This window comes from Marmota monax, unplaced genomic scaffold (genome assembly GCF_021218885.2).
Source record: "Marmota monax isolate L192 unplaced genomic scaffold, Marmota_monax_Labrador192_F-V1.1 WCK01_AAM20220418_F8-fsc00007, whole genome shotgun sequence".
NCBI lineage: Eukaryota > Metazoa > Chordata > Mammalia > Rodentia > Sciuridae > Marmota > Marmota monax.
The window spans coordinates 13,662,920-13,681,970 of record NW_026692781.1 but is presented as its reverse complement, the minus strand read 5'-3'; the positions used below and the strand labels follow the sequence as shown (position 1 = coordinate 13,681,970).

Genomic DNA, 19,051 nt, shown 5'->3' with positions numbered 1-19,051 from the left:
GAATCTGCCCCTGAGCCTGTTCTTCTTGACATCTTTGCCCTGTGGCACACCCCTATCATCTTGGAGAGTGTCTCTCTCTTTGTTCAAATTCAGAACTAAAAACTTGATCATAATCACACTGATCATATGTTAATGATGGTCTTCCTGGTATCAACTAAAATCAGAAATAATCTGTTTTAAAGTAGAATTGAACCAAATAAAAAACCAAGGCAATCTTTATCACTCGAGGGTCTCCAGGCACTGAAAACTTCCCTTTGAAGTCTTTCATCACTATAAACATATCTAAGTAAGTACAAGAAAAAAAACAGAACTTAAGAATAAAATTACATCTACTGTTTTACTTTTTCAGGTACCAGTTGGCTATAATATTGCATTTCTATTATTTTGTATTTCAGATGGTCTACATTTCAAGTTCATCAAAGATTAAATTGATGTTTATGGGCTGATCTGGAAACCTAAAAGCAATTTGTTTTTCTAAATCTATAAGAAAATATGCACAATTTCCTATCAACCAACTTAAAAAAAGGGTTTTAGAACACAACCCGATGTAAGTAGTAGATGTGCTGTTTTGGTTTTTGTTACCCCCAGTTAGGCCATATGTCTCTTTGCATGTGAGCAGCCATGTATGGATTATATATGTGTACATTTGTGTCTATGCATATGCTTTTTTTTAACACAATTTCTGGGTTCATAACATCTATTACATCCTTCTTTCAACAGACATTCAAGTGCCTATTATATAAAAGGTGCAATTCTAGGCTGCCCTGACAGAGCTGATACTCCGGCAGGACACACATGAGCCATGTAATTGCACAGATGCATATGAAATGCACACTGAGATAAGTGCTATCAAAGAAGGTCACATAGCTCTGTGAGCATATAACCAGGCCCTGTCTTGCCTCCAGGGCCAGATCAGGCTCCCTGGAGAAGGTGATGTGCTAGCTAAGATATGATAGGAAAAAAGATCAGGAGGTGATGGGAGAAAGAAGGAGGATGGGGTATCACCAGACAAGGGGACTCATGTTCAAGACTGCATGTCCTCAAGTTCTTTCTAGGCGTGACCACTGAATAGCTCTTTTAACCTAACCCATACTATTAAAAACTAATTATAGACTTGCCAGAAGATAAGAAGCTACATGTGAATTCACAGGCACTAGTACTGTTTTATTTTCCAGGTATGAAGTACCATCTTGAAGATGGAATTATGAATATGGCAGCTTTTCTACGGGGCTTTGAAGAAAGGGGGATTAAGACCGACAGGCCTGAGGACCAGTTAAGTAAAGAGAAAAAGAAAATTCTGTTCTCCTTCTGTGAGGTGTGCAACATCCAGCTGAACTCTGCAGCCCAGGCCCAGGTCCACTACAACGGCAAATCCCATCGCAAACGGGTGAAGCAGCTGAGCGATGGGCAGCCCCCGCTTCCAGCCCAGAGCTCGGGGACACTGCTGGCCAGCCCCAGCCCCAACACCAGCACAGGTAGGAAGGAGAGCCTCAGGCTTCCCTTTACTTCCGGGACAAATGGTTTTGTTACAGAAAATGAAGGGTATAGAGTAAGACATCTTCCAATTGAAACTACAAAAAAAAAAAAAAAAAAAATATATATATATATATATATATATATATATATATCCTTGTCCCCACAGGCAAAATCCAGGAGCTGTTTGTCCTCTCTCAACATATTCTTTATTTTTCCTTTTCTCTCCACCCCACACAGAGTTTCTATATTGGACTGCAGACTTCCTGTATCCCCATCGGGTGTGAACATTCCCTTAATATATTTTGGAACGTGTTTAAAATGGATCTGCGATATCAATTTTCCCCCCTCTATGCAAAATTAGACTTTCCTGAGAGTTTTCTTTATCTCCTTTCTATTGGGTGGTGCAGTACTTGATAGTGTATTAAAAGCTACAGCTTTATTTATAACATCCCAAGATGCAGGAAGGGAGTATTAATCTTGCACATTAGACTTGTCATATTGTTTTACAGAGTTGCCAGCAGTGTGCCGCTGCCGTTCTGACAGTAGGACGGGGCACAGCCAGACCCACAAGGCCTGCCCTGAGCTCCTGCCCTCATTTTCACTTTCCTCTCACCCTTTTCTTGTCAGCTGGGCAAAGTCAGAGGCTTAGGTACTTTACATTCCTGCATCTGCCCTGAATTTCAAACAAAGCTTTCCAGTGCTGTATCTTATCCTTGGGTAGCTCTTGTTCCTTCTGATTGCCTGTCACCGGGGAGCTTCACAGTGACAGAACTCAGGAGAACTGTGAAATCAAGTTACCCTTGGTGAAGATTTCCCCAAAGGAGGGCCCTCTACCCAGGTTTTGGGTGGAAGGCCAAGAGAAGCTTCCTTCTAAAAGTGGCACAGGGGTTCCAGACTCCACTTGACTGAGTGTTTGCTCTGGTCATAGGGCCTCAACTTGAAGGGAGGTGATACAGAGAAGCCATCTGTTGAAATTCCATTTGGTGCTGCTGCAAGGTTCTTGATTTTGTAAAGTTACACTGGGCATGATCCACATTGAGCACCAATGAAAATTGTGTGTATGTGTGTGTGTGTGTGTGTGTGTGTGTGTGTTACAAAGAAATAATTTTTGTACTTCAAGCCAAACCCAATTTCGTTTTACCTGATATAATTTCACATGATCAAACCATTTTCTCAATCAATACTCAGCATTGTGAAAGAATGTAAAGGAACTTATATATGATACATGCTAACAGTAGGGAAAAGTTATTTTTCATTTTCTGTTTACTTATTATTAGGGACTGTCCCTATGTTTACATATTAAGAATATCATTAGTATTAGATTAAAAATGAATCCGAGAGTACATAGTCCAAGTAGAAGTTTGAATGGAATCTGAGTTCAAATGTCTATGGACAACATAATCATTAGAAATTATATTTCTGAAGAATGCCCAGTGATGGGGAAAATGGTCTATGATAACATGCTAGGCAAATGGCAAGAACTAACGTGTGTCTAGCTTGGTGCTTACCTGCGCGTGCGCACCTTATCCATTGTTTTGAATCTTGATTCAATGAGGAGCAACTGAGATGTTGACTTTATTTTTCCATTCACTTTTCATACTTTTGATCTATCAAATTTCTATTTCCTGCTTGGTAGCAACTCTCCTAACACACTCTCAGCCCATAACTTCTCACTTTTGTATATTCAGGACTCCTCGATGTAGAAGATTCATTTCTATTTATAAAGCATCCATCTCATTGCCAAATTAAGATCTGGCTACATGGACCTTGGAGCGTAGAGGCCTGGGCACAGTCGCTCTCACTCTGTCTCTGCCTCAGCCTGCTGTTCAGCCCACACAGTAGGGAACTGCTTAGGAATGGAGGGGTGGTGATTACCTTATTATGGTCTTGACAAATGCTCTTCTGGCTGATGATTACTATCCTGGCTGTCTCAGTGTTCATTGATGTTCCTAACCAGTTCCTTAGGCATTGGGAGTCCTTTATGAGATATACTCATCTTCCAGTTTATCCCTGGCTGGTAGCAAAATGCTCCATTCCTCAACGATATGTGCTTTTTTTCTCCTACACTGTGATACTCCTGGTGAGATTGTGTCCTTGATTTTCATATATACCAATTATTGGGGCTTGAGGGCATAGTTGGAATCCATCTTAAGAACTTAGATCTGAGGGGATCCCAGCATATAGAGGGTGGAGTCAGATGTGGTGACTTCTCTTCCCTGCTGAGGTAGCAAGTTCACTTATGAAGAAAGCACCTGGTTAGGAAACAAAATGCCAGTGTCACTTTTGTACCCATTGCTTGGCTTTAGAGAACATCATAGGTGGATTTGTGTCTCCATTCAAAATATAAATATAAATATAAATATAAATATATATTTATATAATCCTAATCCTCAATACCTCATGACCTCATATGTAACCATATTTGCAGATAGGGTATTTTTTTTTTTTTGTACTGAGGATTGAAACCTGGCACACTTAACCACTGAGCCACATCCTCAACCCTTTTAAAAATTTTATTTAGAGACAGGGTCTCACTGAGTTTCTTAGGGCCTCACCAAGTTGTTGAAGCTGCCTTTGAACTAGTGATCCTCCTGCCTCAGCCTCCAGAACTTCTGGAATTACTGGTCACTATGCCCATCTTCTTTATTGTTTAATACTGAAAATTTTCTGCCTTCTGCACAGACTTTTCAGAAGGAAACAATGTATATGAAAACTACCGAAAATTGTCCCATATTTCTCTGATAACGAATACAAAGATAATTTTTGAAAAATAGAACTATAAATTACTGTATTTTATGAAGTTAGACTCAACATTTCTCAGTGAAATCTAAACAAACTGAATCTAGCAATGTATGAAAAAATTATGACCAAGAGGATTTATTCCAGGTAGGCAAGGCTGGTTCAACATTTGAAAATAAATAATATAATCCAATATGTCAACAAACAAAAAAGAACTTTTATGATATATTAAGTGATACAGTAATTTTCTCAAAAGGCATTTGAGAAAACCTAGAATAAAGTTACCTCATTTTAATAAAGAGAATCTGCAAAACCCTATGGCTAATGTATCTAATGATAAAAGATTGAATGTTTTTCCTCTAAGATTTAGAGCAAGATGTCCACTCTTGCCTCTTACTTGACATAGCACTGGAATTTCTACACACTGTAATAAGGCAAGAAAAATAAAAGGCATATAGATTAGGAAGGAGGAAATAAACTCTCTTTTTGCAGATGACATTATGGTCAATATAAAAATCCCAAAGAATCTACAAAAGAATTCTAAGAATGTTAAATGAATTCAGCAAGTTTTCAAGAAAGAGAAATAACACAGGAAATCAATCATTTGTCTATGTACTAAAAGTGAGCATTTGGAAATCAAAATTTAAAACAGTACAATTACAACAACTCACAACAAAATGAAATACTCAGATATACATTAAAAAATAATAACATGTACAGGATCTGTAGGCTAAAAAAATCACAAAACAATGAGGAAAAAAAATCCCCAAAGATCTCAATGGAGAGATGTACCATGTTCACAAATTGGAGCTCAACATAATTAAAATGTTGTCTCCCTAATTGATCTGTAGGTTTTCTTGAAATTTCTGTCAAAATCTCAGAAGGATCTTTTTTTCCCCCCAGACATAGCAAGCTTATTCTAAAATTTATGTGGGAAAGCACAGTTCCTCGAGTAGCTAAAAAAAAAAAAAAAATCTTGACAAAGAACAAAGCAGGAGGAATCTCTACCTATTTTAAGTCTTGCTACATAGCTAAACTAAACGATGGTGTGATTTTAATGGAGAAATAGAGATCAAAGGAAATAACAGAACCCAGAAATAGACCCATATGCATGTACCAAATTGATTTTGGACAAAGATGCAAAAGCATCTAAAGGAGGAAGGATAACCATTTTCTTTTACGTTCAATGAATTCCAAAGGAATTCATAACTGTCTTTAAGGTTGAAATTTTAAGACTTAAAAGGGAGTTAGTCATGCAGAGAGAGCGGAGAAAAGTAATCCAAAGGAAGAGAAGAGACTGTCCAGAATCTCAAGTTAAGAAAAAGCTTGAAGTATTTGAAAAACAGAGATGTGGATGGAATCGAGAGAATTGAAAAGAAACACAGAAGTTTGTGGGTTTGAGAAGGTAGGCAGAAGACTTTAGAAATAGGTTTTCAAACAATGTTTTAATTGAATCATGCTTCTCTAGGTCAAAATGTTGAGCTGGGCTCAGCTAGTCGTTCTTGTCCTGGATATACAGGGGAACCATTCTTGCAGCTGCAGCAGATTTACTGGCAGAATGCCTATTCATACATCTAGCAGGTGGAGCCTGGATCCTTCTGACCAGCAGACTGCTTTTGGAGGAGATTAAACCAGGCTTCCTTACATGGAATCACAGAGGATCGTTCTAAGACAGTCAAGGCTGAAGCTGCAGCTACTGCATTCGTTTTGGTCAGAGCTAGTTAGTCACTGGCCACCTTAAATTCAAAGGGTGGGGAAATAAACTGCCTCCATTTGAGAGATGGCATCTTTTACTTGGTTTTTCAAATTTTAAATTGAGCTTGAATAGATTTTAAGTTGAGGGCATTTTGGGTGGCCGAAGATAATGGTGATAAAAGCCTGGGATATTATACAGCAGGAAGTAGAGGTGATGTGTTGGAATGGGAATGGAGAACAAGATTAGAAGATGTTTTTCTTTTCAGTTGCAGCATTTCTGTCCTGCTGTTTTCTTGGCTGCCATGGTCTGTGCTTCTCTTTGATGCCTTCAGATCCTCTGTTGTTTCCCCCCAACTCCTAATGGACTCTGATCTTCATTCTACATTCAAGAAATAGTTACTACTATTAAACAGCTTTTAGGGTCAGAGTTTTGATATTATAATCATTAAAATGTGTGTGTATAAGAGAGAATTTTTTTGGCTTTTTGTTTTTTGACGGTGTAGGGGATTGAACCCAGGGCCTTGTGCATGCTAGTCGAATACTCTACCACTGAGCTACATCTTCAGCCCTTGTGTATGGAGTTTTAAGCACACCACTCAAAATTTCACACTGAATCTCATGTATATTTAAAATGTTAAATTTATCCTTGAATGCATTTCCATTTTCGAAAATTTTTTAAACTTGAAGATGCAATGCTACATAACTACCACAAGATGGTGCCACAAGTCTACTGAAAGTAAGATTTTTTTTTTTTTTTTTCCCTCATCTCCACCTCAACATTTTGGTGGAACTTACTAATAGGTATGGAAGCAAAGAAATACCTTACAAAAGGGTGAGGGTATGTATGACATGCATGTCTGGACTGGAACATGCTCATTTGACAGATGCTTAGAGCATCTTCTGTGCATTAAACAGAATCTATAAGGGAGACAGAAAGTGTGTTTATATATAGGGATGGATAGGAGAGGTGTTTCTCCAGTGTTCTGGAATAAAAGTCACTACTTAAATATATACATATTGTCCCATGTATGGAAAAATTTTAGTCCATTTTAAAAGGTATTAAGAAAGAACATAAATTTTAAATGATGCCGATTTGTGTGGTAGATGCAGAGATAGGGCTAGTATCCATTAATATGATAATGTCTTTTATTTTTATAATAGAAAAAAGTTTACTCATTCATTTATTCATTCATTCATTTTTGTTTCTTATGGTGCTAGCGATCAAACCCAGAGCCTTGTGCATGCTATACTTGCATCCCAGAAACACATTTAAATGCTTGCTTTTCCTTCATTTTCAATTTGCCATTTATTCAACCAAGAAATCTGATTTTTGCAAAATACAAGTGCCCGAGTGAAAGTATAACAAATCGTTGATGAAGTACATTAAGTTTCTACCAGTAAGTTTGTTAGATGAGTGATTTCAGTGTGAGGCAGGTGGGTTACATTATTTACAATAAATGTTATTATCCACAGGCTTCTTAATTATAAATGTATAAAACTCCTTTTTTAGAATAATTATTATACTTTCTATATACTGGGTAGAATGCATATGACGTCCTGTGATTTTTTCACGAAAATATAAACTTGAAAGGAGAAAAGATCATGGTCAAAATATAATCAACTTGGGCTTTGAAAGGAAGGCATCTGTTTTTCTTAGCATAAATCTCAGTTCCCGTTGAGGGGGCCCAAGAATTGTCACTTGTAGTAATTTAGACCCAGCGATGATGCAAGGAATATCAGTGGACTTTTCCAATTCTTTGACTTAACCAAAATCCATACTGTTTAGATTCCAAGTATTATAGAAAATCCTGACCCTGTTCCTCCAAGAAAGGATAGAGTAGGTATCCCACCTCCGTTCCCCCTAAATGAATTTAGTTGGGGTTTGTATTATACAGCATATTTTAAAAAATTTTTAGTTGTCGATGGACACAATACCTTTATTTTATTTATGTACGTAGTGCTGAGGATCAAACCCAGTGCCGCATACATGCAAGACAAGCTCTCTACCACTGAGCTTCAAACCCAGGTCTTTATAGAGCATATTGAGATTGAAGTTCCTTGTGAATGGGAATAGAGCAATTTAGAAATAGAAGGAATGCTCAAGTTTAATTCCAGATCCCCAAAATGCTTTAACTTTGAGACAGAGTCCTGGCCATTTGGATGGTGTCAGAACAATTCCTGAAATAGACCTGAAAAAGGTATTGTAAAACAATTCCCTATTCTGTACATGTGGTTAAAAAAAAATGTTAGACAAGGATGTTGACTAAGAATTGAAAACTCTAAGGGATCAATATATGAATGGCTTTGAATGGAATTTAAAAAAAAAGAGAGAGTCAAAAGGAATGATTGACCCTTTTTCAGTGAGTGAGGAATAGTCTTGTGCTTTAAGAATGCACTGGAATGGGGGCTGGGGTTGTGGCTCAGTGGTAGAGCACCTGCCTAGCATGTGTGAGGCACTGGGTTCGATCCTCAATACCACATAGAAATAAATAAATTAAATAAAGGTATTGCATCCATCTGTAACTAAAAAATAAATTTAAAAAGAATGCTTTGGATTATGAACATTTATGTATATCATATTTACCAAAAGATAGGGGTAGCTTCACATCAGGAATCATGCCTTAGATTTTGGAAACTAAATATTGGCATTGTTTAGTGATCGAATTGAATTTAAAAGTTATGGCAAAGAATTTGGTGAGTGATTGATTTAAATCACCAAAGGTATTCTTAAAATCTTGATGTTTCCTTGGAATAGGAGTGTTATCTTTCTCTAGGGAGAAAAGCTTTTGGTAACCAGTTAAATGGAAACATAAAATTTATTATTTATTTCCACTGTGGAATGAATGTGTTGTTGCCCTGACTGACCAACTTTCTTCACATAAATGCTCTACTTTCAGCATCGTAGCCAAGGAGGCTGCACCAAATTAGGCATCCCTGATGAATGTTACAACTCGCCATGGGGTTTGTGTTCATTCTTGGCATGAGTGGTTTATCTGGAGCTAATTCTTGGGCCAACCATGAATCATGTTTGCCCTTCCTTTGGTTACATGAAAAGTTTGAAGGAGCTGGGAGGGCTAGATGTTTTATGTTTTATGTTCTGAGTTTAATGACATCCATGTTATATCAACCCACCTCAAGCGTTTGCCCTCTGATGAGCCTGCCTTGCAAATCCAGCAACTCTTGGCCTATAGATGTTGAATGTTCATGTGTTATTATGTGGACTTGATGTTAAAGGTACAGGGGATTTTGATTTTAATCCTGATATGATACCTGCTCTCTTGGAGAGTCAGTTACTTGTAGAAACTATAATAACGTCTTTGAACCATCAGGGTACCATTTTGGTTGCTAAAGAAATAAATTGCGAAATTGTGTTATACTGTCAAAAAAGAACAGATAAATTCAGTTTTCTTCTTCTCAAGGAAAATGACATTGTGATCACATTCTAGATACTAAGACAAGAGCTACACATTCCACTCAACTTTATACAGGAAATAGGAAGACTTCTCCCCAGGTCAATCTAGATCCCAAGGGTCAATCAGAAAACACAGAAGTTGATTAGTATGTTAAATGCCCTTGGTCTAACATCCAGAGTCCATATTTTGGTCTGTTAAGGTTTTTGTGATATACTTACTTTAAAAATGTATTTATTGGGGCTGGGGTTGTGGCTCATAGGTAGAGCACTCGCCTACCATGTGTGAGGCACCAGGTTCAATCCTCAGCACCATATAAAAATAAAAAAGATATTGTGTCCACCTATAACTAAAAATAAATATTAAAAAATGTATTTATTAAATATATTCATAGAATAAACTCCAATTAAATGCAACATAATATTCATGTTCTTTGGGAACATTCTTTCTTAAATGGATTTTAAAATTAAAGTTTGAATGTTGATGATAATGAATATTGCTATTTATTTCTACAAGTGATTTTGAAGAATCCCCATACCTAGAAGTACATAGCACACACAAATAAAATAGGGACATTTATCTTATAAGGTAAAACTTATTATTTGTTTCTAACAGTGTTATATTTGTCTAATATTCTATGTATTTTGCTTATGGGTACAATGAGAAAATGTTAAGAAAACCCAGTGTTTTATGCCTCACTCTGAAAATGCATTCTTCCTTTTAATTTTTTTTGAATTAAGGTAAGTTGCCAAAAATTGTGTATGTTAAATATATTTTTTGCCAGTAGATATAAAGTAGGCAATCAATAAATGATTGTTATGTCTCAGTCTTAATAGCACCTTCCCTTATATTTTTTTGCCCATCCTGCTAAGCATTGCTACCCACCAAAATCTCTTTCCCATGCAGGAGAACACCTGCTTAGGCACCATTTCATGGTTCTTAGCATTATATGTTTAAATATACATTTCTACACATCCTTATTCTTTTACCTGCAAAAACTCCTAAAATCCAAGAAGCTCTGAAAACCAGAAGATTTTATAATTCATATTGATGAAAAAACCTGACCTGAACTGATGTGAGGTTAATTATAGTGTTTATTTCTCCCAGCTAGTATGAATATGCACATGTTTTGCTACAGAAATGCTGATGTTTCTGATTACACAGTTGTTGCCCCAGACCCTACTGGAGATGTTATGTAATTCATGGTATATGCATCTGAAAATGTTTAAATTCAGTAATGTTTCAGATACTAAAGATAAAAAATTAAGGATCTATAATCAAAATATTGGTTTCATTTCAAACTTGTATTACTAGGGAACTTCACATGTGGTGGTAATAATAATAATAATAATAATAATAATAATAATAATAAGCCCATAATCATACATGAAGTATTTTCTAAGACAAGAAGAGTTGAGAGGGAGGGGACTGAGCAATTGTGAAATCAATGATGTCTGTCATTTCTCATGATATACTGAAGTGTTGCCCCAGGGGCTTCACAAAATAAATACAACTCAAGTGAGGAAAGGTGATTGCAGAGACTGACATGGAACGTAGAATGTGAACATGTGCACACACGTGCACTTGTATATGCATTTGTGTATCCACTCCTGTGTGTCCATATCTGTCTCTGAGGAAGGGTGTCTAATCCTACAGATGGGGACTCTACAGTCAGTCAACTCTACAGATAGGGACATAGTGAAGATAACCCTGGGAGTGCCACATTTGATATTGCTCCTAAATGCCATGTTCTGTATATGTGTGTTCTGGCATATGCTTATTTTTATACAGATGTCTTAGACTATTGACAGTACTAAATGTGTCCCCTAAGGGAGAATAGTATTACTAGAAGAGAACCCAGTCACTTGCAGAGGATCCCCAGATGAAGCGTTGCCTTTATTGGATCCTGATTTTAGTGAGAACCTAAGCCCATTTAAAAAATCTGAACAGACCTTTAAATGTGTTCTTAGTACTGCCTACTAAGGATTTCTTTCTTTCTTCTTTTTTTTTTTTTTTGGTGACTTTTTGGTAAGTGTTTTATGTCCTTTTTGCTTTGCATGAACATGTCAAAGCTCTGCATTTTATGATCGCAAGTCACTGCTGATACTTTCTGGGGTGTAGCTACCTTGTGCCTTTTTAAGACTGTGTCAACCACTCTTGCATCTTACATTTTAGTAACAGAAGGAAGAAGATGCTGAAAGGTAAAGGTTTCAATTTGGGGGTGACTGAAGCAGGGATATGTGGTTTTAATGAGCTATAGGTTATCTTAAAATAATGAACAAAGATTATGATGTCGAAAATACTCTTTGGCATGTTAAAATCTTTAAAGAGAATAAATTTAAATCTTTATTGTTTAAGAACTTGTCCTAGAGTAAAACGGATAGTATTTTGCCCTGGTGTTAACAGAGCCCTGCACATTTTTATTATCATTTTAATCCACAAACAGGCACTTAGGGGTTAAAGGATATTTGACTTGCTCTTTAATGGACATCTGTGCCAAATCTGTGGATTTTTTTTTTTTTTTTTGGTTATAATTGTTGTAGCTTCTAGTGATTTCATTTGTCAGTACAGAAGTCCCAGGAACCTATAGCTATTTTGGTTTTTGCAACCTTGATAATAAGTCCTTATAATATAGACTACTGATTGCTTTTCTGTATCCTGCTTATTGTTGAAAAGCCAGGGCTATTTTTAACATTTACACAATTTCGATAGATGATTCTTCATTCCACAAGGTTTGGTGCTAATCTGTGGAGCCTTTCATAATTACATGCTTTTTGTGGTTTGCTTGAATTTGATCACAGTGGCTGATTTCATGCATTGATAATGAAGGCTTAGGTTGCCTGTTTCTCGGCATAAATCCACCTCAGACTTGTGCGTTGACAGTGCTTCTGGTTTCAGCACGCGTGGAGATATAGAATTGAAATTGCTCTGCTTTCTTTACAAATGACTCAGAGTGTGCTTGTCCTTCCCTAAAATGTTGCCAGCGTGTGAAGGATTTTCAATGAGCAGTGCAATAAGCCAGCAACTGGGAAGGTTTGGAGCGGCACTGATATAACGTGGTGCTGTCACACGGATAATCAGGGCTGCAGCCAAGTCCCTGTAGCACTGTGCATTACCCTGGTCACATCCTGGAAGTTTTGTTTATCCAACTTGGTTGCTCTGGAAGCTGGTGAAAGCCCTGCAGGATGTGGAGTGGACTTCCTAGCAGAGGTGAGCATTTTTATTCTAAAACTTGGATGCTGAGGTTTGGGCTGTCAGTTACAGATTCTTTCGTATGTTGTGCTGAATCCTGTGGAGTCATCAGTTGTGTTTATCACGTCGTACTGACATTTCCAAAGGGGAAAATTGAAGAGCAAATATCTGATTCTTTAATGTTATTGGGAAGTTACTCCTTAAATGGGTGTGATAAGCATCCTTTTCCTTCTGCACTGTAAGATGTGTGCCGAGGACATCTTACCAGTAGGTGACTTCCCTTGCATTTTAAACATTCAGAACAAGTCAGTGATATTATGCAATTTGCTATCATTACCGAAAGTAGGCAATTAGTAGTGTTATTATGTGCTTCAGGTGTATAAAAAAAGGCTGTAAACTAAATGTACTTTGTAGAATCTTTGACATGAAAAATATATAGGAGGAAGCAAAGTCATGTTTACGAGATAACTAAGAAAGTAAGAGAAATGGATTACATACTGGAGTTGGCACCTTGTTGAGCTGGACATTATTAATAATTAAAAGTTATGACCTGTCATGCAGTGGGCAACCTACTGTAATTGGTTTCTAGTGATGGTGTGCCAAATGAGGGGGGCGGGGAATTAACAGCATTTCCTCTTGAAGCATGTTTTAATTAGATGTGATATTTTAAATGTATCAGGTTTTATCACTTAAGTGTAACTTCCCCCAGTGCTCAGCTGGGGAAGTTAAATTATGTTGAATATGATCATCATGCTCCGAAAGATCTGATGTAGCATTTTGAGTATAGGCTATCTGAAAGCCAAATAGACAAGGGCAGCTCAAAGTTAGCCTCTTGGTAGATGGAGTCAATTGCTTAGGCTCTGCTAAACTCTAGTTCTATATGATGAGAAGTCGCTCCTAAACAAGGAAGGAGTGTGAAGGTGATGATGAATTCAGATAGCATTTTATGCTTATTAAGTGTTCGGTCTGCAGAGGAATCTATTTTTATTTGATTGGAAGCTAACATGGTACATGGGGTGTGTGTATATGTGTTTTTTTTTCTTTCTTTTTTTTATTGTTGGTTGTTCAAAACATTACATAGTTCTTGATATATCATATTTCACACTTTGATTCAAGTGGGTTATGAACTCCCATTTTTGTATATGTGTTTTTCCTGCTAAATTTACTTGAGGCAGCTGTTTTATAGCTTTCAGCTTTAAAGTTATAGATAAGTGTGTATTTGACAGAAGACTCGAGAACCCCATTTGCTGCCAGTACATGTAAAGCTTGACTAAGCAGACGCATCGGGAGCAAACCATTTGTGTTCACCAATCTGTCTCGGCAAGTCCCAGGGCCACTATCTTGCTAGAAGCCACTGTGTGCTTTTGAAAGCATGAAATTAGTTTTATACTGAGCACATGGTTTCTCATTTAGCAGTTCTTTTTATGGTAATGGTCAATTTATGGTTCACTGCTGGGATTCCGGTGTTCTGTCAAAGCTGATTGTTTCTGCTAAGGTGTCTGTGTGAGATTTAAAAAAAAAAAAAGTGGGGAGGTGGGAAGAGTCTAATTAGACCCTCAAGAAGAGACTCTGACTTTCAGCCTAGTCTACTCTCTGGGTGTTTTGTCATTTCTCCAGAGTTCTTTATGTTGTTTCATCCAGGATCTACAGGTTTCAAGTTGTTGACATCTACCACTATGGACCTTCCCTAACATGCGTTGTCATTTAGCTGTGCTCTGAAATGTGAAGTATTTGTTCATCTCTACTATACATTTGTAGAAAGTCACTCTCCTCATGCTGACCATATTGTGCAGTTCGTCATTACTCATCTGCTTGTCTGTTGCTACATCCCAGAGCACTCTTGCAGAGCGGGAAAGGCTTCTGTACCTTTTACTTTTGATGCGAACTACTCCCACTTGGTTGCACATGTCTGTGCTGTGAGCTGGGTGAGTGAGTCAAAGTAAGGCATTCTGAAGATACATTAAACACTTGAAAAACATCCCCTTTCATGCAGTGACTTCATCTTACTTGTTTCTATGGAATGCTCACAGAGGTAATGCACTTACGAATGTGGTAAGAAGGCCTTCCTGAGCCTCTTCTTTCCATCAGAAAATAACCCTTGTTGAACATCTTGTGAATCATAATGTATTTTGAAAGAGAGATGATCAAAATTACCAAGATACATCGGAAGGTATTCTTTATTGTGCTTATTCTCTGTATGTTGGTAATGTTGGTAATGGATATGTAGATGGGTCAGTAGACATGGTGGGATGAGGCTAGTACACTTTTTCTCTGATGGGGTCTTGACAATGGAGTTGAAAACACCTCTGAAATCCTGAATTTTATGATTTTCTTCGTGTTAATTCTTGGATCTTTGCCTAGGTTAAGTGGTTGAGCATGATTATGAATTCCAAATAAAAGCGTTATTATTGGACACTTTAGAATGTGCTCTTTTAATTAGGAAAAGATTTTCTGGTTTTGGACAAAGCACCATTTACACAACATTTTTTTTTTCTTTGGTTCTTTTGAGAATGTCATGTCATGTCACAATTCATTGTCAGATTATCAGGGGTACTTTGTTATGGATTTCAACTTACAAATAAAATATCTCCTATTTATCACTTCCCCAAAGCCTAAGAAAAAAATTGGGTCCGTCGTTGAGAATTAGAAGGTTATAGGGCATCAACATTTTCTCTTTGAAATTCATGATGATGTAATGTGTTTAATAATGAAAACCTTTAAAGAAGTTTTAGAATTTCAGAATTCTCTTAGAATAGTGAAACTTGTCATATTACATAGAACATAGAAAAGGGATAATTTGGCATATCTGCCTGAAATCTTAGTAGCAATTTTTCTTTCTTATAAGAAGTAGGATTTAGGCAGTCATGAGAACATGAACCTCAAGAATTTCAGCAACTTACCTGCATCTTTTCACTTTTATGTCATGGGACAGTAATTGTAAGTTGCACTTTACCCGAAATGCTCACCATCTCTAGCAGTCAGAGAAATGCAAATCAAAACCACCCTAAGATACCATCTCACTCCAGTAAGATTGGCAGCCATTATGAAGTCAAACAACAAGTGCTGGCGAGGATGTGGGGAAAGGGTACACTTGTACATTGCTGGTGGGACTGCAAATTGGTGCAGCCAATTTGGAAAGCAGTATGGAGATTTCTTGGAAAGCTGGAAATGGAACCACCATTTGACCCAGCTATTCCCCTTCTCAGTCTATTCCCTAAAGACCTAAAAAGAGCATGCTACAGGGACACTGCTACATCGATGTTCATAGCAGCACAATTCACAATAGCAAGACTGTGGAACCAACCTAGATGCCCTTCAATAGATGAATGGATAAAAAAATGTGGCATTTATACACAATGGAGTATTACTCTGCATTAAAAAATGACAAAATCATAGAATTTGCAGGGAAATGGATGGCATTAGAGCAGATTATGCTGAGTGAAGCTAGCCAATCCCTAAAAAACAAATGCCAAATGTCTTCTTTGATATAAGGAGTGTAACTAAGAACAGAGTAGGGACGAAGAGCATGAGAACAAGATTAACATTAAACTGGGATGAGAGGTGGGAGGGAAAGGGAGAGAGAAGGGAAATTGCATGGAAATGGAAGGAGACCCTCATGGTTATAGAAAATTTCATACAAGAGGAAGTGAGGGGAAAGGGGAAAATAATACAAGGGGGAGAAATGAATGACAGTAGAGGGGGTAGAGAGAGAAGAGGGGAGGGGAGGGGAGGGGGGATAGTAGAGGATAGGAAAGGTAGCAGAACACAACAGACACTAGTATGGCAATATGTAAATCAATGGATGTGTAACTGATGTGATTCTGCAATTTGTATACGGGGTAAAAATGGGAGTTCATAACCCACTTGAATCAAAGTGTGAAATATGATATATCAAGAACTATGTAATGTTTTGAACAACCAACAATAAAAAATTTTTAAAAAATTACTTATGAAATAGAGCAGATGTAGTAAACGTGTTTGAGATGGGAAACGTCATTGCAAAATTGAAGTGCTCTCCAAATTCTTTGGAATTTCCCAATTGTGTACGTCAGTAGTTTGAACAATTTTACAAAGTTTGTGGTTTGTTTCCAGATACATTGCTGAGGTGAATATACTTCAATGAGAGAATGGGTTCTTACCTCAAAAGCTTCATTTCCCATCTTTTAGTCCTTTCATTAACTTCCTTTTCCTCCTCATTAATTAAATGAGAAGACCTCATTTCATGGTTGCCAAATTTAGCAAATAAAACTGTATAGGACTTCCAGTTAAACTTGAATTTTAGCTAAAACAATTAATTGTAGTATAATCATATTACATTTGGGACATTGCTTATATTGGGATATACTTCTATTAAAAAAATAACTCATTGTTTAGGTGAAGTTCAAGTGTGAACTGGGTGTCCTGTACAAGTCTGATAACCATTTCTAATTTCCAAATAAGAATGTGGGTCTCCAGTAATGGTTCTTAAAACTGATTCCATAAAAAAAATAAGGCTTCTTCACATTCCTGTAAACACTGTACTGTTGCAGTTTAATACCTGAACAATGCTCTTTGGTGAGTTACCATTTGAGAAACTTAAAATGGTATATAAAAATATGATGGATGGTGTGGAAATCCTGAATAAGTATATGAAGACTCCTGTATTTACTAAAATAAAATGATAAGAATGACACATTAATAATAACCATCAATGGCATTTTAGACCAAAAAAAATACTGTACAATTAATTTCTAATTGTTACCCTTTATCAGCTAGAACATTTTCAGGACTTTCTTCCCTAAGCAGGTTTGAAAGTTAATTTTGTCTTCTTGCAGTTCGGATGCATAATGAGAGGTTTTTCTCCTAGTGCCCACTCCCCTGCCCCTCTATCTGGTGTTTATTTAAATGTCCATCGACTTTCTGGCTTTTGACTCAGTTTTTGACTCGCCACCCCATAGGTTTCTGAGAGAAGGCAAAGAAACTTGCAGACTTGACATAAAAAAGTGTGCAGTCCTTTAATTGTTCAACTCATTAGTAAAGCAGAATAAAATAAAGATAATTTTTATGTGCCTACTATGTGCCTCACACAACAAAAAATATTTATAGGTGGGTTTTTATTAAATTGTTGACACAACTTTGTATACATGCTAAAGTTGTTTACCAGAACCCTGTTCCTAGCTCTGAGCTGCCTCAATTTTAACCTCACCAGAACACAGCAGAGTATTCTATCCTGGCTTGGAATATTAACATTGTGCAACCTCTCTGCAGAGAATGAAGAGGCTGGTTCTCTCATCTCACCCAAGGCTGCACTGGGAAGTACTCTTGGCTCACTCATGTTTCTCCACTGCCTTTCTTTCTCTCCTCTTTCCTCATGCCCTCATTTTTTGTAAATATCCCTGATAAGAGTGACTGTACATAAGTATATAACCTGATTCTCAAAATGAGGGGGAAAAAAGTAGAAATGAGCCACATACATACTGCAATAAGATGCTATGTTGATTCCTTGCAAGTAATTAGTGAATAATATAGTTAAGATGCTTGGAGTAATTTCTTCAATGTAGTTTTTTTAAAATATTTTTTTCAGATGGGCACAATGTCTTTATTTATTTTATTTCTTTTTATGTGGTGCTCAGGATTGAACCCAGTGCCTCACAGCTGCAATGCAAGTGCTCTACTGCTGAGCTATAACCCCAGCCTTGCAACCTAACCTTTTTGACCCTTTTAAGGCTACCTCAGGTTTCTGTCACTCATGTAACATGTCATACTAGGAAACCTGTTTCTAGCCCAAACTGGTCATTTGAATGTGGGTAATATTAACTTAAATTTTGGAAACAGATGGTCCCTACCATCCCAATAAAGGCTGTGTGGTAGACCATATCTTCTTTGAATTAATCCCCCACCTCCGTAATCTAGTGAATTTTTCAATATCTATTGTGTAGAGGACAAATTATTAATTATTTCCATTTTTCATATCTTTTAACAGTATGCACCCCTTTGTAATTACTCTGGATCCCCCAATGCATTTTCTGCCTCCTTTCATCAATCTGTTTTTTTTACTTTTGCCTAGTCAAAATATTCCTGTATTGTGCATTACTTGTTTTATTGTTTAAAATGATATTAGTGGTGCTTTCTGGTATCTGAACTATACTCCTTGAGAAAAGATGCTAATCTCTCTTTACCTTAAATCCTCTCCTCCAGTCCCCATGCCATCTCCAATGTCCTCCTACTTACTTCAGTCAAATTTGGCTGTGTGGTATGTTTGTTATGGCAGAATACCAATGTGAATTCATGATCCCAATTTCAATCACTGAATATCTTCCAATTTTTTTTCTTTTTAAATTGGAAAGGCACTGATGAGTCAGTTAAATTGCTGGTTTGAAGGACTTTAAAGGATCTCTTAGATGGTATTCATAGGAGTAATATTCATCTGTAATAATGAAGGGTGGGGTCCTGCTATTTGGTCAGCTGGGCAGAGCATGCCTGGAGTTTGGGCAAAATGCAGAGGGCCTTAAAAGTGCTTTCATTTGAGAGTAACCAGCATGGCCAAGGTAAAGCATTTT

The 19,051-nt window shown here is 37.1% G+C and overlaps 1 protein-coding gene across 6 annotated transcripts in view; it reads left to right on the top strand.

Moving 5' to 3' along the window:
- Window positions 1-19,051, top strand: part of Znf385b (zinc finger protein 385B) — a 373,746-nt gene that overhangs the window by 90,624 nt on the left and 264,071 nt on the right. For 4 of the 6 annotated variants that reach the window (XM_046447602.2, XM_046447601.2, XM_046447603.2 and 1 more), the window contains exons 2-3: window positions 396-547; window positions 1,176-1,475. In XM_046447602.2, the coding sequence (XP_046303558.1) occupies window positions 1,178-1,475 (298 nt within the window). In that variant the 5' untranslated portion in view covers window positions 396-547; window positions 1,176-1,177. Of the gene's footprint in view, window positions 1-395; window positions 548-1,175; window positions 1,476-11,858; window positions 12,531-19,051 lie in introns of those variants that run through there. The other 2 variants (XM_058580298.1, XM_058580297.1) reach the window with 2 other exon arrangements.